This window comes from Phalacrocorax aristotelis, chromosome 1 (assembly GCF_949628215.1).
Source record: "Phalacrocorax aristotelis chromosome 1, bGulAri2.1, whole genome shotgun sequence".
NCBI classification, from domain to species: Eukaryota; Metazoa; Chordata; class Aves; order Suliformes; family Phalacrocoracidae; genus Phalacrocorax; species Phalacrocorax aristotelis.
The window spans coordinates 156,443,730-156,471,618 of NC_134276.1; the positions used below are offsets into that span (position 1 = coordinate 156,443,730).

The 27,889-nt window shown below is 39.2% G+C and overlaps 1 protein-coding gene across 3 annotated transcripts in view; it reads left to right on the forward strand.

The window, feature by feature from the left end:
* The first annotated feature begins 5,789 nt into the window (after positions 1 to 5,789).
* The window catches only part of MYBPC1 (myosin binding protein C1), a 79,443-nt gene continuing 57,343 nt past the window's right edge, over positions 5,790 to 27,889 (forward strand). The window contains exons 1-2 of one of the 3 annotated variants that reach the window (XM_075074747.1): positions 5,790 to 5,920; positions 26,696 to 26,728. In XM_075074747.1, the coding sequence (XP_074930848.1) occupies positions 5,896 to 5,920; positions 26,696 to 26,728 (58 nt within the window). In that variant the 5' untranslated portion in view covers positions 5,790 to 5,895. The remainder of the gene's footprint in view (positions 5,921 to 26,695; positions 26,729 to 27,889) is intronic. The other 2 variants (XM_075074738.1, XM_075074757.1) reach the window with 2 other exon arrangements.

The window sequence follows — 27,889 nt, forward strand, 5'->3', positions numbered from 1 at the left end:
TCCAGCATGGGTCTTGCTTACCTAGGCATAGCTCAGGTGAGGAGGGACTGCTCGCAATTTCACCTGTGGAAGTAAGAACAAAAATCTGGGCCGCAATGTCTCTTTTCTCTCCTGGCTGCAGGGTCCTCTTTCAAGTTTCCTCTTAAAAATAGAGGGAAATAAGCTCTGGCTCTCTTGAAGTCAGTGGCAAAGTTCCCATCACTTTTCCCTTCTTAGCAACCCTCATCTTAGTTTTTTCTGACTGAACCAGCCAAGCAGCCAACAGAAAGAAGCTGCTCTCCTTCTTTCTCCTGCCTTTTAGCCTGCTACCCTGACCTAGGGACTAGCCCTTGACTTTGGTGCCGAGTGCCTCAGAGCACTGGAATTTACTGTCAGAAAGGAAACACTCTGACTGCTATAGGACACCATGGGGCATGTGTTGCTTACACAGTAATGTCACCCTTTGGGTCATCGTAAGGCAGAAGGTAAAGCTGACAAGTGGTGTTTATCTGTCAACGACATCTTGTACATGCCTTGAAGTGCCTCCAAGCCGACTGTCTTGGAAAAAAAATGCAATCTAGGCTTTAAAGTTTAATCTTCCCTCGTCTTGCTATATAGAGTAAGACCCCATTTGTGGATACTACATTTATACAGAAAGTATTTCTCATCACTTCTCAACCAAGGTCATGTCTCATTGACATGGCACAAAAGTGAAGTGCATGACAGAGTAGAAAATTCTTTTTTTCTGGCAGGTCTACAATGCAAGGCTGTGATTAAACTCAGATGGCCAGGTAAATACAGGTGTCTTCCATCAACACCAATAAGTTCAGCCAAGTTGTCATGAAAAAAGGACTGCCTTCACAAATTAGATGGGGACTTAAAAAAAGTGAAAGATATCCTGAGATGCAGCATTCTTTCATGCTGAAGTACCTTCCTTTCTTGCGAAAGTAGAAGTTTTGCATTTTTTTGTTGTACATTCTTAGTCTTCCACTTGCCAGCATGGTAGATGTTTAAATAATTGATTTATTATTTTTACTGGAAAAAGAATAAAATGCTCTATGGATTATCAGTGATATCTATAATGTCCTATTTTAAATAGTATATGTGAAAAAGGCAGAATCTGAGCACAAAATGATGTCGCTATGATGCGATTCTCCTGCAGACATGGAGAACAGGATTTTCAGGCCTTGTGCCTGGTGGACAGGGCGTGGGACTTGAATGGGGCTTGGGCACTGTCAAGCATTGTTCCAGGGTCCTCCTGGAAAAATGCATTTATGAGTTCCTCCTGATGGGAGGGAAGGCTCTGTCTGCTGCTGCTTCTTATCCTTCATCCTTGGACTCAGTAAATAACTGTTTCCTAGAGGCTTCAAGGCTCCAAAAATTAAAACTGTTTAAAATGGTTCTCTGTTATATAAGACTTCAACACTTCAGGTTCTTTATTAGTGCAAAACCAAGATGCTGTTTATTTTTTAATGAAAATGCATAGGCACACCAGCATTTTGAGGGTTATTCCCAGATTTTGCGCTGCATAGGCTGGGAATCCTTTTCCATTCTCATCTAAACTGACAATTTTTGCCCAACATTCTTATTTCAATCCATCACCTTTTCTTAATATCAATCAAACCTTTCAGTGGAAAATTTTTTAATAGTTTGGTTAAAGATCTGTCTCTGAGGTCTTCTGGGAGTGTCCTGATCTTTTGGCTTGGTGACAAGATGAAGATTTTTCTCTGGTAACAGACAGCGACTTACTAGAATAGAGACTGAAGTAAGTGAGAGAGTTCAGTCCTAGGAATAGCAGCAAATATGAAGTTATGGGTGCAGATCTGGCAGCTGCAAGAGCAAATAAGGCTTTGGATGTTTGACCAAGGGAGTTTGTTAAAAACAAGCAAGAGAGAATGATTTAATTATCTGACGCCTTGGGTAGCTGCTGTTTGGAAACTGCTCAAGGAGCTGAACAGAGTTAAAATAGGATACTCATGTTTTGGAAAGAGACCACAGAAGATTAGTCGGGGCAGGCATGCTAGGCAAAGACTCAGAAAGCTTAGCATGTTTGGCCCCTGAGGTGACTGAGAAGAGGGCTTATGGCAGTACACAAAAGCCATACTGTGATGAGGATAAATTTTGGTCAGAAGGCATTCACTCTACAGAAGGGCAAAATACAAGGTCACAAGCCAACTTATGGAAGAGGAATGTCAAATTATGACAAGGGACGTTTCCATCCAGAGACATGAGGCAATCTGTGCAAACAGGGGTGCTTTTAGCAATAGGGTAAGTTAATGAAAGGATGACTGGGGAAAACATGGCCTTTAGTTCTACTGAGGTACAGAAGGTGGGCTAGAAACAAGATGGAGCACACCTATTTCCGCCTCACAATTTCTGTGAAAGGTCTGGATAAATCATTTGGCAAGTAGGCTGGTGGCTGAGTCAGAAGGTGCTTTGTGGCCCTTTCACTTGCTCAGGAGTTGTGTGTTCAGCACAGAGGAGCTAAACACTTCCTCTTCTGGCTCAGCTCTCACAAAATCAGACGCAATCAAATCAGATGAGTGATTGTCATACACAAGGAAGCAGAGCAAAACAGCAAGAAAAAAAATGTTTAAAATCTGGACTTCATAGAATAAATAGATAAATGCATTTATTAACAGAGAGTATACAGGTTGAGTGTATGGATAATTTTGTTTAGACGTCTCTGTGATCCAAGAAGCATAAGCTTAGAAATTACCAAAATGGAAAAAAACCCAAACAGGTCAAGCAAACCCTAGGAGAAGGTCAGGTGTTTCCTTCCCTTCTGTTTTTTCCCTTCTTTTTTAACCAGTCTTAAAGCAATCTGGGCAACTGTTGGCCAAAATCAACACCTCTCCTGTATGCAGTGGTGAAGCAAGTTTGGTGACTAACATGCACTCTGCCTATGTGGAAAAAGACTGTAAGAAGGTAAGCTCTGAACGACAGCTATCCAATAGCACCAAAGTACTAATAACTGTTACAACACAGGGAAAACGGTGTCAACTTTGTGACAACACTTGTGGAGGAAGAAAAGTAAACTAAAATGACTAGATTGTCTTAGAGTGGAGTATAAAGTATCTGCAGGTGCTTGAGGCATGCACTTAGTGGGAATTAGAATCAAACAAACAAAATATGGCTTGCTTTCTTACAAAATAAACTGCTTTCCCTGTCACTTCTAGTGCTAAGGTACACTGAGATATCACAGACTAAATCTACCCCAGTGGCATCTTTTATAATACTATTAAAATTACATTACAGGAAAGTTGCAATACTGGAATTTTTTATCAGAGTAAAAAAGAACGTAATATGAAATGCAATGAATTATACAAGCCTAATGTAAGGGTAGGAAAGAGTGAAAAGATGAGAAAATTTTCAGATTGTTGCTACTCCACAGTTTCAATTTATTTCATGTGGTTGAAGAGCCTTTTGCTTCCACTCTTAGCTGGCCTTTACAAAATAGAGACCTCAAGAAACACACATATCTCCACATGCTACAGAGGCAACTATAGTGTTTTGTGATGTTTTTCTACCCATAACCTATCTTCTTCCCTCATTGCCTAGCAGAGGTTAAAGAGCCAATTTAGTTTTTCTAGCTATGTCTATGCCAGTAAATAAAGCAGGGCTCAGGCATGGGTTCAAATGTTGTCCTGTGATTATCCATGCTGGAGGATGGTTAGCATGTTCCCTGGTACTATTTTGGCTGAGGCCAGCTAGCACTCTCCCACCTATGCCTAAGCATAGCTCAGGCACATGCCAGCCGCCACTCCCTGTGGACATTTTGACTGCAGTCTCACAGGCTCGGGGTAGAGAAGGGGTTTTGCCGTGCAGATGAGAACCACACAGTTTCATTTGGCCTTTGGTCTAGGGAGAGGTCTCAGTACTGATTTATTTAGTAGTATAAAGGTAGTCTATGAGTTAGATTCTGTCTTCATGAATATCCTTCTTCCTCCTCCTGTAAAGGAAGCCCTTTAAGGCTGTAAGTATATGCACTGGCCTCCAATCCTTTTTCACTGTAAGATTGCAATGGAGGTTCTCTCTAACCCATCCAGTGCTAAACTGTGACTGTATTTGATCTTGTCTGTATTAAAAGGAATCTCCAGACATGTAGTTCTCAGCACCTCTTGGCACATGGTGGGTGAAATGCAAAGCAAACTGTCTTTACATCTTACAAGGAGCCACTAAGGAAACACCATGCTGGAGAGAATTGGCAGTTGCTCTTCATATGCGTCTGGTTCCAGCCATCACAGTATTCGGTGCCTGGATGTGAGTAGAAGAAAGGGGAACAAGAAAAAATTATCTCTTTATTAGGTCTGTTCATGTACTAATTCCCCACTGCCACCACACTCGTACACAGAGGGACAAAATCCCCAGTTACGTATTCAGGGTAGCATTCTGCTTTTCAAGGACAGGAATTATTTCAGTGATATAAGGACGTTTACCTAGATAGTAATATGAAACAAAGGAGGAAAATAGCCTTAATATTCCTTGTTTGCGTTCTTGTAGGCAGGGGTCCTGCCTTTCTCTTTATTTTACAGGCACATGAATCAGTCAAATAATAAAACACCACAATGAGTAGAGCAGAAAAACACAGATGGTAGTCTGGTCTTTAAAAAAAAAAAAAGGAATGAAATGCCCATCCCTTATAAGATGTCTATAAAATGGCTAAATAGCCAGAAGACAACAGATTGTAGAGGAAACAATCATGCGTTGGCTACAGGATAAACAGGCACGTGACCACTGTTACATCTAACTCCTGTTCGAAGATGTAAAGTATGTTTTCCATAACATTTGGGTGAATTTAGAGAGTAGATTTAGTCTGCCTAGTAGCCTAGCTCTTACTGATATGTGATTATGGCATGAACATGTGTTTTAATAGCATGAAGCCCTTGAGGATCACTACATCTATTGCACTAATCACTACAGTTTTGTCTCAAAATCCTAAAAGGACATATGAAAATAAATCCTAGCACCCCCTGATTAACTTGACCTGCATTTCTATTGCCTACATAGTCATAGTTTAAGTAGGAGTTTAAGACAAGGGCACCCCGGTGGCTTAGTTTAGTGGCTCGGTGTGTGTGCTACAGATAGGATTTCCATTCCTTCTGTCTGGTTTCCTGGCTTGGCAAAGGCAAGGAGTGTTGCATCTCCTGGATGAGTGGAAAAGAGAATATCTCATCTCTCAGCAGTGACCTCCCCAGTTAATGAGGTAGTAGTGCTGACAGGAACACTATAGTCTCTACGAAAGCCAAAATGGGGATGGCTACAGGGAAATGACCCAAGTAAGTGTAAAAATGTAAAGCGAAGAACACAATAATCCTTTTCTCTTCATTAATACTGCAAAGTACTCTACTTCTCACTCCATCTTTGCATACCATTTTCTCTTGAAGATAATGAAGTTTCACTGCAGGCATACTGTCTATACTTATTTGTCCCTTTTATGTTGTGGGAAAAGGCATAAATGTATACAGGTAGTTCCTATAAGTTCTGCAGGCAGGAGGGGCTCTTTAATAGTGTGGCAGTCACTTTTTCAACCCCTATCTGCATGTGTATGCGTGTCTGCATGTTACAGAGAGAGACACAGAGAGCGGGCAGTGCAGCTGAATTTAGAAAGTTATAGATGTTCTCATCAGCCCCATGCAATGCAGCAGAGATTCCTTCCAAAAGCCAAGGGAGCAGAGGCTGCAGACAACAGATGTGAGAGGGGTTCCCATAACTGTCAATTTTCAAAGTGTTTGCATTGAAAAGAGAGGAGGTGCTATTTTGATTGATATTTCAGTCGCAGTATATAGACCAGAGGAATTCTTCTTACCCTCTGCTTGTCATACTGATCTGCATACTCTCTCAGCTGGACTTGGGGCTACTACTTACTGCATTTGAAAGGCTGAAACTCACTGGGAATAAAGAGTTCTTGTAACAATGCCGGAACCCACCAAGAAAGATGGTAAGCATAGCAAATATTACCTGAATGTTTCTTAATTACAGGAATTATGAGTACGCACACACACAAAACACCTTTTAGATCACCTTGAATAATTCAGCAACAAATAATATCTAAGAGCGATAGCCATGTAACATCATTATATCATTACAGATCACCAGTCCTTTTAAACTAAGAAATTACTTTCAGGTACGGGTATAGAGCAAAACTGTTTTGGCCTCTGACGATTTTAGCAAATAAACAATGGCTTGGCAGAGAAGTTGAGAAGCTACTTGATTGGGCAAATGCTGTATTCACTTTTTAAGGTCTGCAGGATTTTTTTAGTGCAATTAGTGGTTTCTCTATAGCTAAGATATCTAGACTCTGGAAAACAGGGGATAAGCATTTCTTATGGTTTAAAAAATCAACATGTTAGTATGTTTTTCATTAAGTTTTATAGGTTATTGAATAGACAGGTTGTGTTCATGAAACAGTTTTAAGGTTCTGATGAAAATGTATTCTCTATGTCTAATGCATAAGTGAAGAATATAGTGAGTTTTTCTGTACAGCTCAAACTGGAATGATACATTTTGCCACACTACAGAAATTCTTATGTTTCAGATGGATAGTTAAAGGCAGTAATACTGTCCTCTTTTGTGGTACTATTAAGCTCATAGCAAAGAAACGGAGTATGTAGTCTGCTAGCGAGATACAGAATTGTCCATTGGAGGCTGCCCAACCAGGCGTAAAATGTTCATGGTTTATTAATTCATAACTTTTTAAAAGCTAGCATTTACTTTTTACTATTTTGAAAATTTCAGCTAAATAAGTTTCCTATATTTGCATTACTTCTATAGCCCTTCTTTTATTTTTCTTTCAAACCAAGACATTTTGGCAAGAATTTTTGATGATTATTGTTTAGCATTGACAATATACATAACTTCTGCAAAGCCATAAAGGGGCAAACTGTATATGCTTTGCAAGTGTTGGAAAAAAAGTGGTATACAGGCAGGTTCCCTAATGCATTCCTAAATGCAAACTGAGTTTAATCTTAAAAATAATCTTGTGGAAAGTATAGAAGTCATTAAGTAGCATTTGTTTCCCATCATTTCTGAAAGATCTGGTAGGCCCATGTGTGCAGTTTGAATAAGTACATTTGATTTAACACTCACCTATCGATAGCATTTGCTTTATCTTAGCAGTCTTTTTGAAATATTTTCTGGTTTTGTGGAAGACAAGAGCAGAGCAACTATCAGGAGCATTAGGCAGTTTCAGCACCTTGTTGGGTTGGGGGCATATGAAAACCAAACTTTTTGCATGACTGAGTCTTAAGCAAGTAGTGTTGACAGACTGATGTGATCATTTTACTTACTGGCCCTCCTTAGTACTCGAGGACAATGATGGATGAAGTATCCTTCTGAAAATAGCTACACCAAGTGCACGTATTAATACAAGAGCCTAATCCTCTATATCAAACCTAGAGCCAAGCCCCTTCTAGAGTGTCTTATTTGTAATTCAAATGATTTACACATGTATTAAGTGTCCTTTTTATCTGATCTGTTATTTGACTGGATATTACACAGTTTAATAAGAATGCATTCTGTAGCCGCCAACTAAAAAAAACCCTAAAACATTTATGCACTTTCAAAAGATATGTGCTTTGCAGAAAATCTGTTTGGAGCCTCATGTTTCTGAAGGTTATTATTCTTTTTAAGACTAGATCGTTTCAAAGATGTTCTTACAATTCAGCGATTACTAATGCAGCTCCATAGTAGTGTTAAAAAAAAAACCTAGCAACTATGAACAACATTATAGCGACAGTGGACTAAATGTTATTTTTGATAAGTCAATATTCAGGAACATAAAAAATATTGAAGCCTTCTGTCCTGATAGAGCTAGAGTTCACAAGTAGTAATGAGGTCCGGAACAGTGATACATACAGGTTGTACCCTGGTTGTTCCTCATTGCATCCAGCTTATTTGCAGCCAGTAGATCAGGGTGATAACAGGTTTATTTTTGTACTTAAGAGATTAGCTGCTTCCTAAAGAATTTTTGTTGATCAAGAACTCACCTGAGCTGTGGCAGTACTTGTATAGTAAGTGCAAGTACTTGCTGTATTAGTGGCAGGAGGATTCAGTACCAATAATAGTATAATACCACGGCTAGTATGTGTACTAACTCTACCAGTTAGAATTCAGAACCTCAAGTGTCCATGAAATGCCCATTCTCAGTGTAATTTCCAAGGCATGAAGGATTGAAGGTAATTAATGACTGAAGGTGAACCTTGGACTGGCTACATTCTGGAAGGTAGCACTGGAAGGACTCTCTGAGAAACCTTTTGGGAACTGGTTGGCAGACTACAATAGGAAGCAGAGAAAAAAAAGAGGCTTAAGGCTTCTGCACCACAAGGGCACCTAAGCAGTATTCTTCTGACATTTCCAAAAGAGGCAATCTACATGAATGATCACGTACTCCTTATTCTCATAGGTCCTGCCAGTTAAAAACAGCACACGCAAGAACAAGCAGCTGAGAAGTCAGAAACTGGCTAACACTTGTATGTTAAGAAAATCTCAGCTTTGTGTTTTTTTGTCCCTGCAGTCTGAGGTACACAGCTAGATTTTCCAGAAGCACTACTGCAGCAAGCTCCCAGGCTTTTATTCAGGCCAAATCCTCTTTGAGCTATTTTAAGATTCTTAGATTACCAAAGTAAGAAATATCCTGACTTGGTGAGAGCGTAGTCCCACGATGCGCTCTTAACAAATAGGATCACCAAATTAAACACACCACTCAGCTTAGAGAAAGTTGCTGGAGCATTTCAGCCTGATGGAATGTGTCACTGTGGAAACAGGCTTCCATGACTAATGATTTAAGGCCTTTATTGCACTCCTAAAAAGTCGAAGTCCTATATATTATATCAGCTGTGGCTTCTTCGGAGTGTATGGTCATGCTGTTGTAAGATAGTTTTGTCTTAGCCTGTTCAAAATTTCATATTCACAGGGTGAAGTTTACATCAATGGGTTAACTGATCCCAGTGGATGAGTCGGATGGGACTGTGATGCCAAAGACCTTTACCAGTGCATTTAAATTTAATGGCCTTTAGCTTTCCTGGTGACTAATAAAATAACCCTCCCTCATATAATTGCTTCCTGGAATTTATTGTAATGAGTCAGTCAATCTTTCCTCTCCCTGCTTTCCTTTAACCAATATTCATAATAAGAGCTGCCCATTAATTAGGTGCCCTCTTAAACTGTCACAGGCCATGGCATTTGGATATGCTTTTGTAAAAGTGCCAAGTCTTTCAAGAGCAACAGTTTCAAACTATTTGTGGGCACCGTCCCACAGTGACAGGTGCAAGTCAGTCCCTAGTTCTGTAAATTTGCCTTATTTATTCTCCCAAATCTAGGAAATAATTCATGGCCATGAGTTAAGTGACCATTCCAGATTTCAAGCCAAGGCATTTATCGATTGTCTGCCAACTTAATTTTCTAAGGGTTTGCAAGCTCAGTTTGAGCACTGCTGGAGCACCCACATATTGGCAAGGAATCAAAATTAAAAATCAGTGTGTCTACTTTAGAAAGTGTTTCAGTAAAACTTTTTTTCAATCTATAAACAGCATAGATGTAATAGTTGTGAAGAAAACTATGTGCATATATTGCCTGTTAGAAGGACAATCTCTAAAACATGAAGGAATTTCTGAAAGGAGGTAAAAAGACATATCAGTAGAGACTGCTTTGGAGACATATTAACACTGTTGTCTCTGAAGAAGCCCAGTTGAAACAGCCTTTACTTTATTGGCTTTTAAACATGACCAGTTTTCTTTCACTGCACAATTCTTCTATAATTATATTTGCATTATATTTATAATGTTTAAAACAATACCATGGTCCAGTGTATCAAGATAATAGGCACTGTCAAACAAGTCAGCTAGTCATAAACCATGTAAGTAGACATGTAGAGCAGCTTCCCAGTGGGAAATCAATATCAATATCAAGGTTGGATAAGAGTTAATTAAAGTAAGACTTCTTTTAATATCCTATTTTCAAGACAAATTTTTCAGAGGTGAAAAAGAAGTTAAATGGAAATTCTGCTTTGGGATATGGATTTGGCTTGTGTCAAAATTAACACTGATGATGGAAAGTTTTCCTGAAAACTCAAGAACCCAGCATGTGAACATCGTATTACATTGCTTAGTGCTTTCCATGCAGAAGACTGGACCTGTATAATCATTTTATTGCGGCACCAAACTGGGTAGTGCAGCTGCTGCTGTCCTTGCTACATAGATGCATGCTTCAGTGAGGCAAACGAAAAGCATACAGACATCCATCTTCGCCATCATCATTGTCCCTCTGCAGGACTGACTGTAAATCTTGGAGCCAAATCACATTCCAAGTGAGGCCCATATATATCTTTTACAAGCCCCGTATTAAAGTCACAGGTAAATGGGTTTTGGTGGACGAGGGGAAGAGGAAACCCTAACCCCTTGTCTTATTTTCCCTCTTAATTCTTTAGAAAGTTTCTCTTCATCACCTCTATCTAATAAATTTAAAGCCCTCACAGACGGAAAGCAAACTTACGCCTAACTGTTGTAATTAGATCCATTAGGGTGGGCCCTGCTCCCATCCTGAGCCCTTTAGAGCAGTGTCCTCCTGCACAGATCTTGTCGCACGCTGGGAAATGAGTTGTTCTTAGATTGTCTTTGCCCTCCCATTGCTAATTTCTAAGTGTTGCTCCCACACTTCCTTCTGAGGTACCAGAGCATCTCAGATTTATTCTTTGACCTTCTGCCTCCACTACTCCTAAGTTTAAGACTACTTTTCCAGTCAGATTAATTTGATTGAGAAAACCCTACACTGGCAAAGAAATATCCCCAAAGTTGATTTACTTTGGATTTTTTTATGTTTTGTTTTATTATGGTGTAAATTGAAGGAACTACATTGATTTTTTTTTCTTATACAATGCATTGATTTTATTTTAATACTAGTGTAGGAGGATAATGCAAGATTGATATGACTTATTGTTGTTCTTACTTGACTTGAAAATCTCAACCACCCTGTGAAAAATGCAGTGCATCTATGCACAGGAAAAATATTTCGTATTGTCGCACTAGAAGAAAAAAACTCACTGAGTTTAGAAGGAAAGCAGGGAATGGTCTTTCAACAGACCAGAGGGTGCTTTGTACTTGGCAAAACTGAAATTAGCAAATGCTGCCTTTGTGCCTCCCTATGCTGCACCTGTTGGGAAGATAAATAAAGGACTGCCCAGTTCTTTCCCCTCATACCTCCTAAATATATCACTTTAAGAGAGCTTTAAAAAAACCCAACCATGCTACAGTACCCTTCTGTTCCATGAAAAACTGGATGAGTTTCTTCATATTAGTTTCAAGGATCTACCAAGCAAGATGGGAAGGTCTGTGGTCACATAGCAAAACAATAGCAGGGAGATCTGGGGAGACTTCAGTTATCAAAACATTAGTAGCTGCCACATGTTAACAGTCTTTGGAAAATACGTTGTACAACATATTTCATGTTTCACAAGGGGACATCCAGAGGGTTCCTTGAAGCAGAAGAGCAAATCAAGTTTGAAAATAAATTGCCTGGGGAAATATCCCTTGGGATACAGCCAGCTACTAGAATGGTCACTCAGGGAAAACGCAGAGATTCCACTAGGTTACAGGGCCTAATTTAAAAATTGTTCTAGAGTGAGGGGGAAAAGATTGTTCTCATCCAGACTGTAATGTGGCTTTGTACTGGATGTAAAAATCTGTAAAATAAAGGAGAAGGTAAATGGAGAGAATCATTAACTTCAGTTGTAATTGGCTTCTCTCAGTCTCACTGCAAACAGCTCTGTCTCTTGCATCCTAGGAACTGTGTGGCTGAGAAACAGTCTCTTCCCATCTAGCCCTTTCTGTTCTCAGTCACAACTGAAGTGCTACTTCTGAAGACTCAAAAAAAAGTTTTCTCTTTTTCACTGCTGTTAGGAAACCAATATTTGAAGCCATTTTTCCATCATTCACTAGGGGCGTTTGATGCACTTCACATCCACCAGGAGACTTCATTCTTTTGGTTTGAAGAGTTGTTGGTGTTTTAAGAGTTAGCAAAGAGAGGACTGATCTGACATGAACGTCCATGTTAGTTCATTGAAAATTTTGATAAGTTTGCAACCGTACAGAGATCCTAATGGTCTTTACACTGCCACAGAAGATCTCTGGGTTAGGAATCTGATACCCAAATGGAAGCGTGTGCAAGTGAATTAGGTGTCCCCGTTCCCACTGGAGTCACGGACAGCAGGTCATTACAGTCAGTGGAGCCTAGACTGGTTCTCAGCTGACCAGCCAGCAGTTGCCTAAACACAGGTGCCTACTGTCATATGAGATGCTCTAGGATACACAGAATACCCATTTTGGACATGCAGATATGACTCAGGACCTCTGGGAGATCTGCAACACCCTGGAGTAGCAGCTAGAAGCCAGAAGGGTATGCTACAGCATCTGAATGTCATTGATCACCTATGTTTAAGAACATTAATTGAGCTGTAAGCAGCTATTTTATGGTGAATAAAAATCTAATTCAATTGATTATAATGGTAGCTTGGGCTCCTAACTCACACTGTAGGCACACTCATGTGTCTCCTTTTTTTCTGAGTACCTTAACAATAAGGCTGCAGAGTTATTTTATATAATTTGTTCAATTAGTGTTTAAGGATTTTGTGCAATTATTAGTTTTATAAGAAGACAAGGAGAGTTCCACTCCAGCATGATTTGCATGTGATACTTGGATGCTCTCCCTCAGTACATGAGGGTGTACATTGGGCCCGGATTCCCTTGAGCAGAGGAGAGTGTGCCCTTCTGTAATCTGCTGGGTGCACTGATAAAAATAAAAATTAAAAAAAAAAAAAGGTGCTACTGCCATTTTTTCTGTTATTTGGAAGATCTAGCTAGGGTCTCTTGCTTTATTATTTGTAAAAAGGAGTTAATATATTTTATTTCATGGCTAAGCTGAGTGTTTAAATAAAAATTAAATTTATTTTTTGCATCAATGAGAGGAAACATAAGATTGCATTCCTCTTCAAATCAATATTAATTTCTCCTTTTCCTTTCTGCTCTGGTTACTCTCACTTCCTCCAACAGCTTTATGCTGTTCGATGAATGACTGGTTACAGCAAGGACATTTGTAGATGTGACTTACAAGTACTTTTACATTAAATAATAAAATGTTTATTAATATTCTACAATGTGTTCAGCAAAACACACGTAGTTTAGGAATCTCCATTATTCCTATTGCTGGAATTTACTCTCCCTAATTTGTCAGGTATGGTTTTAGCACCTAGAGCTCACTGAACCAGCAGGTGGTTCAGCCAAGATGAAGATGTTTACAGAAGAGAGTGAATTGGAGTCAAAATCCAGTTCTGTGTCCAACAGGACTTTATGTCCTAAGAAGCTGTTCTAGCAAGCATGTTTTGGTAAAGGTTTCAGTCAATCTTCACCACTTCCTGAGGTGCTGTAGGGACAGAAAGTTACTGTAGACTCAAGAAGTATGAAGATAGATTTCTGCTCAGGGACCTCTGAGAACCCTAAAAAATGTGACATTCACAAAATGGAGTGGTTCAGGCTTCACTCCCCCATTACCTATGTCTGTATTGCTAATGGCATCTCCACAGAGCAGTGGGACCGAGGCTAAGCAATGCAGGATGCGTTTCATCCACACTGCTTGGAAGTGCCACTGCTGAAGATGACCAGTCACACCTCCAATTCTCTACTGCTTGGCCAAGTGTCTTTACATATATTTTCAGTTCAAAGTGCAACAATAACCTGTGGCCTCTGCTGCAGTTAGCCGTGGTGTTAGCCGTTAGATGTTTCATGTCCTGCTCTCTGGTAGTGCTAGATGGGTGTTAATTTAGGATATTAGACCTCCTTCAGTAGTGTCGGAGGGCTGTTGAACCAAAAGTCAAATATGGCACAGTCTCAGAAAAGTTTCCAAATTCTAAAAAGAATGACCATCCTAAGAACTGCTGTTTGTTTGAAAGACCCTCACAAATACAGTAACTTGCAAGTCGGTCAGTACAGGTGGCTTCCATGCAGTGCAGAGATTTGCAGCACCAGGACGTGGGTGCTTGGTGACTCATTCCCCAGTTTAGACCCACTCCATGTCCCAGCTCCATGTTCCCAAAAGCGTACAGACACTGCAGCAGGAAGGGAGTCCTTTTGTATCCTGCAGCAATGGAACATGTTCAAGAGAGTCATTGCTTCCCTGGAGATTAAGAAATATTTCTTACATAACTTGCTATGCCCTGGCCCTATTACTAATTGAAAATAGCATGTGATCTACTTCTAAGGGCAGTTGTCCTTATATGTGGTGGCTCTAGCAAGTTATTTTGATCAGGTGATTATTACAAAAAGCTCCGTTCTAATTTAATTCTCCATAGGATCAAATGGTGGTTTTAGTGAGTGTCTGAAGGCATTGTTCAGTAGTACCACAATGCTTCCTGAGAGGGATCTGTATTAAAATACACACTCACCACGACTTTGCAAGCTCAGAATAACTTCCTAATTTTGGTCATAAATGCCAAGATTAGGTTGCAGTCATACACAGACACAGATAAAGATTCCCTCTTCATACAGATTACTGTTTATAAATCTTATCTCTGTTTGCATAGGTATAAATTACAGAGACATTTGCTCCACTTCTTGTTATTGAACCCACTGGATGGAACATGTTAGGTGGGAGCTGAGCAAAAGCAACTCACAAAATAGCTCAAATGGTTACTTTTTTCTTGAGCAGGAGCTGTGCTTTGCTCAGCCAGCATGCAAACCCAGTCAGACAGCCTATTCCATATTTTGTCTTCTCTCAAAGCCCTGAAGTTGTGATGAAATTAAACCAAATACAGATGCAGTTAAAACTGGAAGATATCCCAAATGAAAAGCTTACTGGTTCATTTGATGTGATAGGTCTTAATCCTTGATACTCACCTACTCTGGTGTGCGAGCGGACTAGAAGGAGCAGTGAGACATAGTTGTTGAACAGTCATTGAATTCCAGCCTTTGGGCATTTTTGTGTTCATTTCATAACTTTCTGCCATGAGATCTTTCCTGTACAAGAGAAATGCACAAATTATGGCCCCTAGCACCAGTTCCAACTGTTTTAAAAGGAAGAGCTGATTGTGCTACTGTAGTAGGGCCTTTCACTGTTTTCTGACCTGAAATTAAACTTTTCAAACCATTTGCACTCCTAAATGTACATATCATTGCATTTCTGTCCTTTTTCAACAGCTTTATTAGTTTCCAGTACCACTAAAGCATTGTTCCTAGCAAAAATTAGAGAAAACACTTATCCCTGGTGATGTGGAGAATATCTGTGGCTAGAGATATCTAGGAACAGTCACATGAGAAATGCCATGCAGATGGACTACGTCATTGACTAATAGCTTCTGGGTCTTGTGCTATGATATTCATGTAGATAGAGATATACATACACATGCTGTAGCATATTCAGTAGCTTGTGTTTTTATAAGAACATAGTATCTAGGCCAAAAAACTTATTTTAGACCCAAAGAGGAGCATAATACCAATGGAGGCTGTGGCTGCCACTCCTCCACAGATGCAGACTTCAGTGAAGGCACAGAGGGTCACATGCCTGGTGACATTTTTTCCATGGCATTCCCTCCAGCCTTACTAATCTTTCATCTAAGCTTTCCTTAGCCCTATTTTTAAAGGGGAAATCTGACCTCTGTCCTCTGCCCCTTTTTCTTTGCCCTTGTTTTGCATTTCCATGTTTTGCAATGAAGGGTTCTCTCTTACCCAACAGCTTTTTAGCTGGATAGAAAGTATATTCAGTGAGCTGTGACTGTTATTCCCAATAGCATCTCAATGCTGTTGTGCTTTGTAAGAGCTCTCTTTTATACGTATCACTTACTGATTTACTGATGAAAACCCTCACAATTTGTCTGCAAACATCCTGCCGTGGTGTTTTCCCTAAAGGCAAAGTTAAGTGATTTTTTTTAAGTGGAGGGTTAAAATTCTCACAGTTATCTTCATTGCTGCAGAATGGTCTTGAGATGTAGAAAATGTAACAGTATTAACACAGAGGGATGTATGTAATTTTGTATGCCTAACACCCACAAAGGGGCATATATGACTTTCACGTACATAAATATTGCTGCACGATCCACCAAAGATTTGCCTGGTGCCAGAGTTCTCTCAGACCTTAGTTCTCTTAAATTTTTACCTACAGAAAAGGTCCTTTCTCTCCACATATGCAAAATACTCCTAAAGATTTTTCAATACAACACTGAATTCATGGCATTTGAACAACAATAAATATTTATATGCAAATAAGCTTACGAAAAAAGCAAACTCCCAAAGTCATTACATAGAATTCCCATTAAATAAGTAAGTTTCTGAGTTGTACAGTAACTTCTGATTCTTCAAGTGTTTGGTATCAGCAATACTTCAATTCTAATACAGAGCTTTCCTGCACTGCCAGTTATGTTTGGGGGTTTTTTAAATTCTTCTCCAGACTTAATTACAAATCATCTTTGGCTGGCAAGTACTGGAACACCAGCAGTCACAAAAAGTAGCAGCCCCTGAATATCACAGCCCATAAATATGAGTTACCCTTAGTAAGCTAAGAAAATGGATGCTACTACCCTCTTTTTCATCTCGAGTGAGTTATTTTCCATAAGCCTGATGACTGAAAATTAGCATTGGGTAAAAAATTCAGGTTGACACAAGTAGTGGATTAGTAGTGATTAGCTACTTGAAACAATCTTTAATCACCTACGCACCTGACAGCCCTGTGTCAGGGTTCCTTGTTACAATCCCATCCTGTAAGACATTGTCTCTCAAGAGGAGACCAAGTACTGAAGTGCAGATGACAGAAAAGTGCTCTTATCTGAAGGAAGTCTGAGGAGACTCTTCCTTCTTGAAAATATCACAGAGTATCAGATTATCTGTCACCCACTGTCAAACAGACTTGAAGCAAATGCTTTTCTTATTTGGTATTTGGACACAGTCATGACAGTGTTTAGACACAGTTGTAGTACATATTACTTTGACAAAGAGCTGATAACAAGCTGAGAAATTCAGTACTGGGGAAATCCCAACATGTGCACGTTTAGTTTTGCCCTGACCCTCAAAGAAAAGTTGACATTTCAGAAGCTATGGAATGGGAATAACAGCAGATTTTAACTTTAAATTGTTGAAACGTTTTATTCTGAAATTTGGTTAAAATTAAGCCTATCAGCACATCTCAAATGTTTCCTTGTAATTTGCTGAAGTTAGATTGCATGTATTCACGTCACCACAGCTTTATGCCGATGCCTTCATTTTCCCCTGCAAGTCAAGCTCCCTAAGTGGAATGATTTCCTACTATCTGCACATATTCACATAGCTCTCGGGACTAACCTGAATGTACTGAACAACAGGAATCATGGTCCTTTGTGGAACTCACTGCAGTTACACAGCGCATTGGGTCCGTAACGCAATTTCCATAAAACAATACTGCAATTGATTTCCTTGATTCCGGGTGAAGTTTTTCAGGATAGCTCAGCAGAACAACAGTGTTGTCATTTGGGTCAAGCAAGATTGAAGACATTTTTCTAAATTAGGAAAATGCTTCTTGAGCTGGTTTGGAAATTATCTGGACAATCTGAAAGGAAGTTCTTTACTGGTTAAGTATTCATCTCTTGAAATAACTGCCCTTTCAACTTTATTGCTGACTTTTATCCTATAATTAGAAGAGCAACTGCCATTGAAAATATATTGTTAAACCTGAGGAATAAATTACTGTCATTCCTGAGCAGCAGTTCTTTGTTTTATGAAGTTTTTAATCCAATAACCTGGTCCACTTTATTACATTTTGCAGCTTCCAGAAAGGAAGTTAGCATTACTCAGTGTACTGCTGTGTCTGGTATCATACCATGGTGCCTTTTGCTTTCATTTTTCCCTAGGGAATCTCTTGAACTAAATTAAATTGTTTGGTTCCAGACATAAATTATTGACAAACTGTTACAAAGAAGGATAGGGAACTGAGAATCAGGTCTATCTATTGCCATACTTTTTTACATGGGATCAAAGTTTTCTGACGAGTGAATTAATTGATTTCAGTAAATGCATGACAGATTAATTAGATTTGGGTTAAAACAAGAATTTCACTTGGCTAGAAGTAATTTCAAAAGCTTGATTTCTCATTAGCACCTGCTGCCAAAAAATCATGTTAATTCACAGACAATTTAACACATTAAAAATGTGCTGCAACATTTTATGATTCTAAAGAAATCAAAACTATTCTGTGTTCATGCATTTTGTGTTTATGCAGAAAAGGCTGTCTCCTGAACATTGGAACTAACAAAACCCAGCTCTCTATTGCTGTGTGTCTTTTGTCTCCACAAATACTAAAATACGGATCACTGAATTTTAACCTGTGAGCCAGATCACTAATTTTTGACCTGAAGAAAAGAATCAGACCTGCTCTGACTCCTTGCTGCTCTCTGGAAATCACAGTCATACCTGAGGCTTGGAACCCGGAGAGCAAGTGGGGGACATGGGCGGTACTGTGAGCCGGCAGCGCCCCTTACGGGTCATTAGCAAATCCCACGGAGACCATCAGGTTTAGACGCATAGTACGCATCGGTTCGCAGACCTTAATGGGAACTTTTTAACACACACTATAAAAAAGGCAGAGTGAACACTCACAGCTGAACTATAGCATAGTGGGAGTGATGCTGCGGAGCTTCCACTACACCTACACCCCTGTAGACAGGAATCTGTGCTAAGTGCTGAGACGAAGCAGAGCTAGGGCTTTCAGGTATGAAACCGTAGAGGTAAATCTATGAGGTTGAGAAGTCTGGATCAGGTATTTCAGGACTGTTTTATTGTTGGCTTTACAATGTAAAAATAGGAATGCTGCTTCTATCCTTTAGACATAAGTACTCATCTGGTTCGGCAATATTTACACAGCCAGTTTTCTCCTTCCCCTGTTTTATCTGGAGCCAGAACCATGTAGCACATCATGTGACGCACCATTAAAGAGCAGCTCAGATGATTGAGAACAGGTAGGTGAGAAATACAGAATTTCAGGAGTAGGGAATCATTTCAGACTTACATTAAATTGATGGTATATAAACCGAGATGGTGCCATAATACAGGAAAGCTTGAGACTTTCTATCATTGAGCTACCATTTGTAGGAAGAAGCTGACTCTGGGTGGAATTTACAGTTTTTACTATGCAAATATTATGGAGAAAATGCCTACTAAGAATTTTTTCAGTGATATTTGGGATTGCATATACCTCATTTTATAACAAGCTTTTCAATTATAGTTCAAAATAAAACGTTTTTATTTCCAAACATAGAAATAAAACCTAAAACATCAGGATGTGGAATAAAAGATAAATCAATATAGCCACAAACAGACTTAGGCCCTGAGAATTATTCAATGGCTTTGCAGGGACAGCTGTGCTGACAAAGCCTTCTCATAAAGGTACAGTTACAATGGCAAACTGAATTACCTTATCAGCACAAGTCACTTCGATAAACACTATATTTCAGCAAAACCCTTTTGCCATATAGATGGTGCAGCCATTAAAACTTTTTCTACAAGGTTTTGCAGGATAGCATCACAAAATTTCAGTGTCGAAAGTTAAAAAAAAAATCATTTAACTTAGAAAACTGCAATTGTGAAAAGCTCAATGGAAAAATATTTAGTAAAAAAATTTCAACTAAGCATAGCCCTCAAACTGTAGTCTACTACTAGTCTGTGATCTGGGAGTTACAAGCAGGAATACTCTTTTTTCTCTTAGATGTACAAGTGCTCAGGAACTAACTTTTATGGATTAATTTCTTTTCATATAAAGTAGAAGAATGATAAAATGGAAATACAAATGGAATTTAATTACTCCATGTTGGTGCCTTGTGGGCTGAGTAGGTTAAAAATGAGTTTGAGAATGCATTGGAGCTCAATAAATAGACTAAAGGCACCAACTTTAGCTTTATCTATCTATTTAAAATACTGTCAATGTTTGGCAGCCGTCTAGTTCCCAGTTACAGTACATACACAACTTCCAGACTGCCAAGGAAGTTTTACACCATCTGATGAGGGTGCTGACTGCTGATGGCTGCCTCCTACCTACTATGAATTAAATATGGGGGAGTTTAATGCATAGATGACATAGTCCTTTACTGGACAGTCTACTTGCACAAACTTAATTTACTTTAAACTTAAATTACTTTTGTTCAGGTCATGGTTACAACGTTCTTCAGATATTCATTCCCATATGAAAGCAAAGTTCTCATAAGAAATGAGGAAGATGTGGAAGCTTACACATGATCAGATTTTACTTAATAGCATCATCTTACAAAAATGGGAACTGCAAGGAAAACACACTAAATAAGCAATGTTTGCTTTATGTGCTTTCATAATTGTGGATGGCAATGGAGACAAAATCTGGAGTCACCAATTACACTGCAGCTCCTCAAGTGGATCTATAAAGTACTTCTTTGGTGTCTAATCCGTTCCACAGAATTCACTATTACTAGGCTTTTGTTTCAACTGTTCATTCAGTTTTTCAGTCCTTAAGTCAGGGAACATTCTGCATTTATCATATGTTGGTTTAACTGTATCCCATGGCCCATAAAATCCTTTGCAATTTGAAGTATTTAGATTATTCCCGAAATGGGAGTATTGGAGGTGATATTATATGCTGGAATTAATTATTATCCTTGGATTTGTTTTTTCCTACAAGCTGAAATTCATCAGGAATGGTTTTGAATTTTAATCATATGCAAAACTAAATTTTTAAGCAAGCTCTTTGTTAAGATTATTTTTTCTCCAGTACCTACCTGAAGATGCATCACTGGATTACAATGCTTTTAATTGTTGGAATGTAAAAATAACTTCAGCTTCAGTGAACAGGCTGATTTGTTCACTTTGTTGCAATAAGAGACAGTATTTAACCTAAAGTTGCTATTTTCATGTCTGACCAGAAACAGTCACAGTGAGCCAAAACAGGCAGTCTCATCTGTCCACACCATCATTACAAGTGGAAACAGAAAACAGAAATACATTAATAAATTTATCAGTCTGGCTCCATCATACTGTTGGCCACAATAATAGTCATCTAGGCAGTCACCAGAGCACCACTTATTCACTTCAGTCCTTTACAATGACTTTTGCTCTTTACAATGTCCTTTACAAAGTCCTTTACAATGACATTGCTTTACAATGACAATGAGCTAGGACTCAAATTTGTTTAGAATAGTTTCTGTAGCTTTATTTTAAAAGTAATAGAGAAAATGTTCATGAATATTCATAAAAATGGTAATGATTTCAGCTGGTACTACAGTTTCCTGCTTCTGTTCAGTTTGTCTGCGGAAGTTGCGTGCAAATCCCATTATTTCTCAGTGGAGAACTGAGACTCATAAGGCAGCAGGCAGACCCTGTCTGCATGACTGACTGTGCTCAGGATTTGTAGAATTCTGAGTATTCCACTGTTTATTGATAAGACTAGTATTTACTTCAATTTAAGTCCAACTGAATGCATTAAGAGTGCTTTCATATATTACAAATGACTGAATGAAGCCCTCTGTTTCCCAATTAAATGCTCGTCATGCTCTGGTAATCTCTATAGTTTCTTGAACAAGTGCCTGTCTTCCAAAAGACGAGGCATTTAATCACATTGCATCACTGATGCCACTGTGACCCTATACTGGTCTGGGTGAAGTAACCCATAGGAAAATGGTCAGACTGTTTTCAGCCATTTATCTTCTTCAGAGCACTTTTTTTGCAGGGAATGTAACACTGAAAGGAAGAAGCTTTATAGCTTTTCTCTGCTGATGATCTGGACATGAGGTCTGTCAAGTAACTGTTCCACATCCTTGGTCTTTCCCTGCCCACCTATTTCAGTGGAGCATCTACCCCAGGGGAAAGCCATGTGCCACGACAGCAGTTCTCATGTCTTATAGGGGCCGCGCACAGGGAACAGTCCTTACACATGACAACGGCACAAGGGCTGGGGTGAGCCATGCTCTCTCCCCAAACTAGCATTTTGTCTATTTTTGTCTGACTAGCAGAGTCAGCACTTTAGGAATGCCTACGTAATAGTTATATTTGTCTGATCCCTTGAGGCTATGTCCGCGAGCTTAATCCACCTACTTAAATTTGACACAGGTTGACAGGTCTTTGTGACAAAAAGCATTAAGTGACCATCCTCGTGCTCTTTGACATATGAAAGTCACTTTAATATGCTGCTGTTACACAGACAGATATCATACCTGTATCCATGATGATGCAGTCCCGGTTTCCCTTTCAGGTAAATGGGAGTGTGCCCTCTGGTCAGACTGGGTGAGATCCTAAATCCCTTGGCTGTTCAGACCGGAGTCTTTGCTGGGTTGTAACCAATCTATATCTAACTGCAGGGGCAAATTAGTGCAGGAGACTTTCCTCCTCCCTCTTGTGAATGTTCCAGCCTAGTAGTGGTGAAATGCTATCTTTAGACTGTGCAATCCCTGCTTTAATGCTCAAGGTCATTTCCTTCACTAAGAGAAAAAACAAAACAAACCAAAACAAACCCCAAACCAACCACTACTCATTTTCCAATTTCACTGAAAGTTCCTAAGCCTGCCCAAAACAAGCCTGCTCCTGAGTACAGAGCTGCAAAATGAGAAGGGTTATCCAGCCAGACCTCTTTCCCGTTATGCTTGCAGATAACCTGTAGCTCTCCAATGGTCTGAACTGCCAGTCTCCAGAATACTTTGCTCCCAGCACAGTAGTAGAGTAGGACCTGGAGACTGTTTTAGAACTGTCAGCATGCCTCATTATGTTTACTCTTCAGCGTGAAAAGTAAAATATATGATGTCAGGGAGTTTCTATGCTTGTTGCTGTCACAAAAGCCAGTGGAAGTGGGAATTTAGGGCCCTTGAAAACTGGCCATCACACATAAGCACCCTGCCAGTTCCCTGCCAAAGCTTCTTGTGGTTATTGCAGGTCAGATGTCAGTGCAGCCAGACCTAAAATGGAATTGAAATTTTAAACAATGATAGTCCCAATTTAACATGGTTCTTAAGCATTTTCATAACTTTAGCACATGGGTAATATGGAACTTTTTAAAGCTTAGTTATCTATATGCATAGCAAGATATTTTAAGTCTCATGTGAAAAACTGAGCATAGTAAATGCAGAACAGTGATGGAAGATTGCATCTCCTGCTGATTTTCAAGAGTATATGTGTGCATGTATAATTATAAATCACAAATAAAATATCTTGGCTCTAAGTGCTCATATCCTATGTCAAACTGGATCCTGAATGCATCTCATGACATGGCTGAGGCATGAAAGCATTTCTGGAGACGTTATCTAAGTGACAGTTGTGCTTTCAGTTGATCTGCTAACTACACTTCTTAATTTATTATCCTTTCTGAATAGCCATAAAGAAAGGACTCCTAAGTTAATTCCTTTTCTTGCTGTAGAATTATATATATAGCCAGCAGCTTTACAAGTTTCACAACCAATGAATAACCTAAGGTCTGTGTTTAGCACAAACAAACCACTGAAATGCAGCGTTCTTCTCAAACAAAGAACTGCAAAGAAAAAAAAACATTACCTTTTGTCTTAGAAACTGTGAGGCAGAAGTTAGCTTTAGTTGCTTAGTAGAAGGCCCAGTTGAAATTATGGTATCAATTAAGCGGTAATTGGACCTTCAGGAGCCTCTTTCCCCTGTAGCTCAAGAGACATCATTACAACCAGGTGAAGAACACTTCTTCCAAGGGGCTGAGGAGTTGCTGGAGGCAACACTTTCTCCACTGCCAGCCCCTCGATAATGCCTCAACAGAGCACCATATTAGGTAATGGGGCTGTTGGGAATGGCATCTAGGGACTCCAGTGAGCATGCCTCCTAGGAAGGAGCACAACCGTAAGCTGCTGGTTGAGTGCACAGAGCCCTTTCCTGGCTGACGAGCCTGTTGCAGAGGTCAGCCAGAGAGGGCTATCATTCTTTGGGGAGTTGGAAACTACTCGGTGCTATTAATGGGTTTTTTCCTGGCTATCCTCAGGAATGGAACTGTAAGCCAAGCATGACCATGAAAGGGGTCGCACATGGCCAAAAGCTTATGTCGAAGTATCTCCCATGTCTCTATGTCTCAGCCACCCCCAGTGCCTGGAACTCTCCCCCTTCCTTTTTCCATTCCACACTGCACTTCAGGTTTCTCCCCTGAGCTCAGTTCTTGCCTCACTTTTCCTAGCAATAGCCCAAACGGTCTTGAATTATGATTTAGGAAAGAAACCACTGACTTCCTGGTCTGGCTTCAGTCATCACCCCATCACAGAACTGCAGAATAGCTGAGGTTGGAAAGGACCTTTGCAGGTTGTCTAGTTCAACCTCCCTGCTAGGAACAGGGTCAGCTAGAGTAGGTTGCCCATGTCATTGCTCAGGTTTTGAGTATCTCCTTGTACGTCTGCATGTATGAGGTGAAGTTTAGATAATAATAACAGTGTTTCAGATCTGGTCTGTGCTGTAGATTTTGGCTAACATCTGTGCCTACTGCTAGGTAAGACAGGACTAGAAAGATGTGTGATTTCTGACCAACACTACTGTGTGATGAAGCCATGAAATACCATTCAAAATAAAACAAAAATTCAAGGCAAGTCCCTCAAAAGGCTCATAACCCTTTCATATGAGCCTGGAAAGCGCTTAGTTTGGTGAACTTTTGTTTATAAATGTGTGGCTCTTGCTAGTAAGCCAGGCAGAATTTTCTAATTCAGTATTCATAAGAATACTCCCTGTTTCTAGCTATTGAATTTCAAAAAGACGAGTATACAGTCAATAATTTTCTTCTATTACTTTTCCATGCCACAGAGATGTTATTTTATTCTCAGTGGAAGCAGTGAAAATGTCATGGTAATAAAGGGAATATGTTCCAAGATGTACTTTTTGAGGTGGAATTTTCATATTTTCATATGAAAAAATATTCATATTTTCCTAGGCCACAAAGCAAAACTTGGTATGTTAGTAATTAGACCAGAAAAAAAGGAATTGCTATGAACCTAAGTAAAGCTATTTTAATATCGGACTCTCTGTCTGTTGGTCTTTAATATACATTGTCCCTTTTATTCCATACGATGGGTGCTGTGACCAGAATGTACAGCACTGAGCTCTTGACCCTCTATGAGGATTTGCTACAGCATCCGCCTATGTGGCTGGAAGTTGCTAAACCATATCAAATTCACACACTCAGCTTAAAATTATATTTGTACTAAAAGTATTCCTCCCTTTTAAACATTAAATGGATTTATTAAGAATGAGAAGTATGTTTTAGTTATATTTAGACCTGAGTGCAAAGGAATAACCTTACCAGCATTTCTGTGTGACAGAAATTGAAACTTTATTTCCTGAATATGACCTGGAGTGGGGTCCCAAAGGTTAATGCCCATAACATGACAAAGGTTAGTAAGAGCCATCTACTGTTACAGTTAAGGTTTTCAACCTTTTAAATCTTTGCTTGTTGCAAGTAGTTGAGCTACAAGTCAATGCACTATCTCCAATAAATACTACTATTTTCAGCCAGTCCAGAGTCCTAAGGATTTTACAGGTTGAAAATAAGCTTCCTTTAATGATTTAAAAATTAATTTGATCTAGTTAATTTGTTCTTATGTTTTTAGATCGGAGAACATGTCATCCCAAAAGGATAACATTTAAGTAGGCTAAAAAACCTGCTTTCTGTATCACACATCTGAAAGGGAAATGATTTCAATTAAAAACCATGACTGAAAGAAAGAAAAACCAAAGATACTGTAGGTCCTAAGCAGAGCAGCTAAGCTGATTTTTTTTTACTTTCTGCTCACACTGAACACTGAACTCTAGATCTAATGGTGCAGTGAATATGAGATAAAGGTCTCTGGATCCTCTGTGCATGATCCCCCGCAGTTAATGTATCCATTATGCTTCATGATTAAAGTAATAGCAAATATTATTCCAGTTGATGGGAAGTTTGCTTAAACATAGGGTATCACCTGACAGAAGCATACTGATATGGTAAGTTATACAATTAAGCTTAGGTTCAAGTCCAATTGACTTAAATGTATCAAACCCAAACTTGAAATTCAGCTTGGATTCCATGACATTCCAGAACTGTCCTAAACTGGAATTGCAAAAAGATCCTGAAATGTACTGGGGCCCACCTATGTATAAATTAATACAAATACATACAGGTAGATGACCTGCATGTCAGGAAGACACCTTATTGCTCCCTACAACTACTTGAAAGGAGGTTGTAGTGAGGTGGGTGTCAGTCTTGTCTCCCAAGTAACAAGGGATAGGACAAGAGGAAATGGCCTCAAGTTGCATCAGGGTAGGTTTAGATTGGGTAGTAGAAAAAAATTCTTCACCAAAAGGGTTGTCAAGCATTGGAGCAGGCTGCCCAGGAAAGCAGTTGAGTCACCATACCTGGAGGTATTTAAAAGACATGCAGACATGGCACTTAGGGACATGGTTTAGTGGTGGACTTGGCAGTGTTAGGTTAATGCTTGGACTCAGTGATCTTAAAGATCTTTCCCAATCTAAATGATTCTATGAGTATTATATCTCTCAGTAAGTCAATACGGAGTCAGACTCAATAAATTCAGTACCCTCTTTTCATAGAGCATAACTTTTAGGCCTCTGGTCATGTCACTCTGAAGATGCCATGTGTTGCATGTGTGAAAGCAAAAAAAATTGAGAACTTCATTAAAATATTAAATTAACTCACACTGTGTCCAAATTCAACAAGCATATACCAAATGTGTGAAAAACCTCTGTCTTCTTTCCTCATTTTTCAGAGACTGAAACTGAAAGTGCACCACCACCTCCAGGTTAGTGTAAAAAATGCTAATTTCTACTGTAACACTAACAATGGTTGCATGAGGCTAGATACTGCATTGCCATAATATGATTTGTGTTCATTGTCCCTTTGAAAATGAAAGGACAGTAAGAAAAGTAGGAAAACCTGCCCTAATAAGATCTCACTTCACTTTGCCTGAATGTTTATTTTTCAGACTCCATTTTTGTTTGTGAGAGACTTGTTTGCATAATGATGCAAATGTCCTTCAGGATACAGGAAAATTATGACTGCTTAAATTCGGTGGCTAAATTATGCTGTCTTCTTTGATGCTGAATAGCTTCTAATTACCAAAATATTCCCTTTCATTTCTCCTCAAAGGTACGCTGTGAGTAAAGTTGACAGAATCAAGCAGGGATTCATTTCACCTAATTTTAGCCATTTGAGGATTGGGTATCTTGTCTAAGTTCTTCAACAGTGCTCCACCTATAACCAATGGAGCAGATCCTGGGTCACACATGCTCATCCAATGGGCATTTCCTGGATAACCTGTCTAAAATGTCACTGGCTGTCTATGTATAGGCAATTGCCCCAAGGAATCTGGTTTTCTAGATTGGAGTGGGTAAAAAAGTTCCAGGAAGCCAAAGTTAGGTGAGATGAAACTCATTCATAAGTACTAGGGCTTCAGGTAAAGCTGAAGCTCTGTGCAAAGATGTTACATTTCCTTCCATGGTAACTGGAAAGGTAGGCAAGCCTTTGTCTTGTGGGTTTGATTTGCATTGAGTAACTTGCGTTATATTCTCAGATACTGGTTAGTACATATATACATTATCCATATCTAATTTAACGATTTGGTATTTTTTATTCTCTGTATAGCTACCTAAACAGCAATACCAAACAGAACAAACACTCTCCAGGTGTTTAACTTCCATTTACTTACAGTCTTGCAAACTGGCATTTTACGAGGCTGATTCAAGATATTTTTGTCTTTTATTTTTGATGATTCATTTGAATGATACACTCTTTCACTAGAAAATGAGAAAGTATGGAGGTAGTAGTATCATTTGCCACAAGGAGTTTCATGTTTAAATAAACCATATATTATTTTATGTTAGGATAAACTCTTTCATATTGCATATATTTGTAAAGAAAGTTAATTGATATTTCATCATGATGGTTTTATTTTCCTCAACTG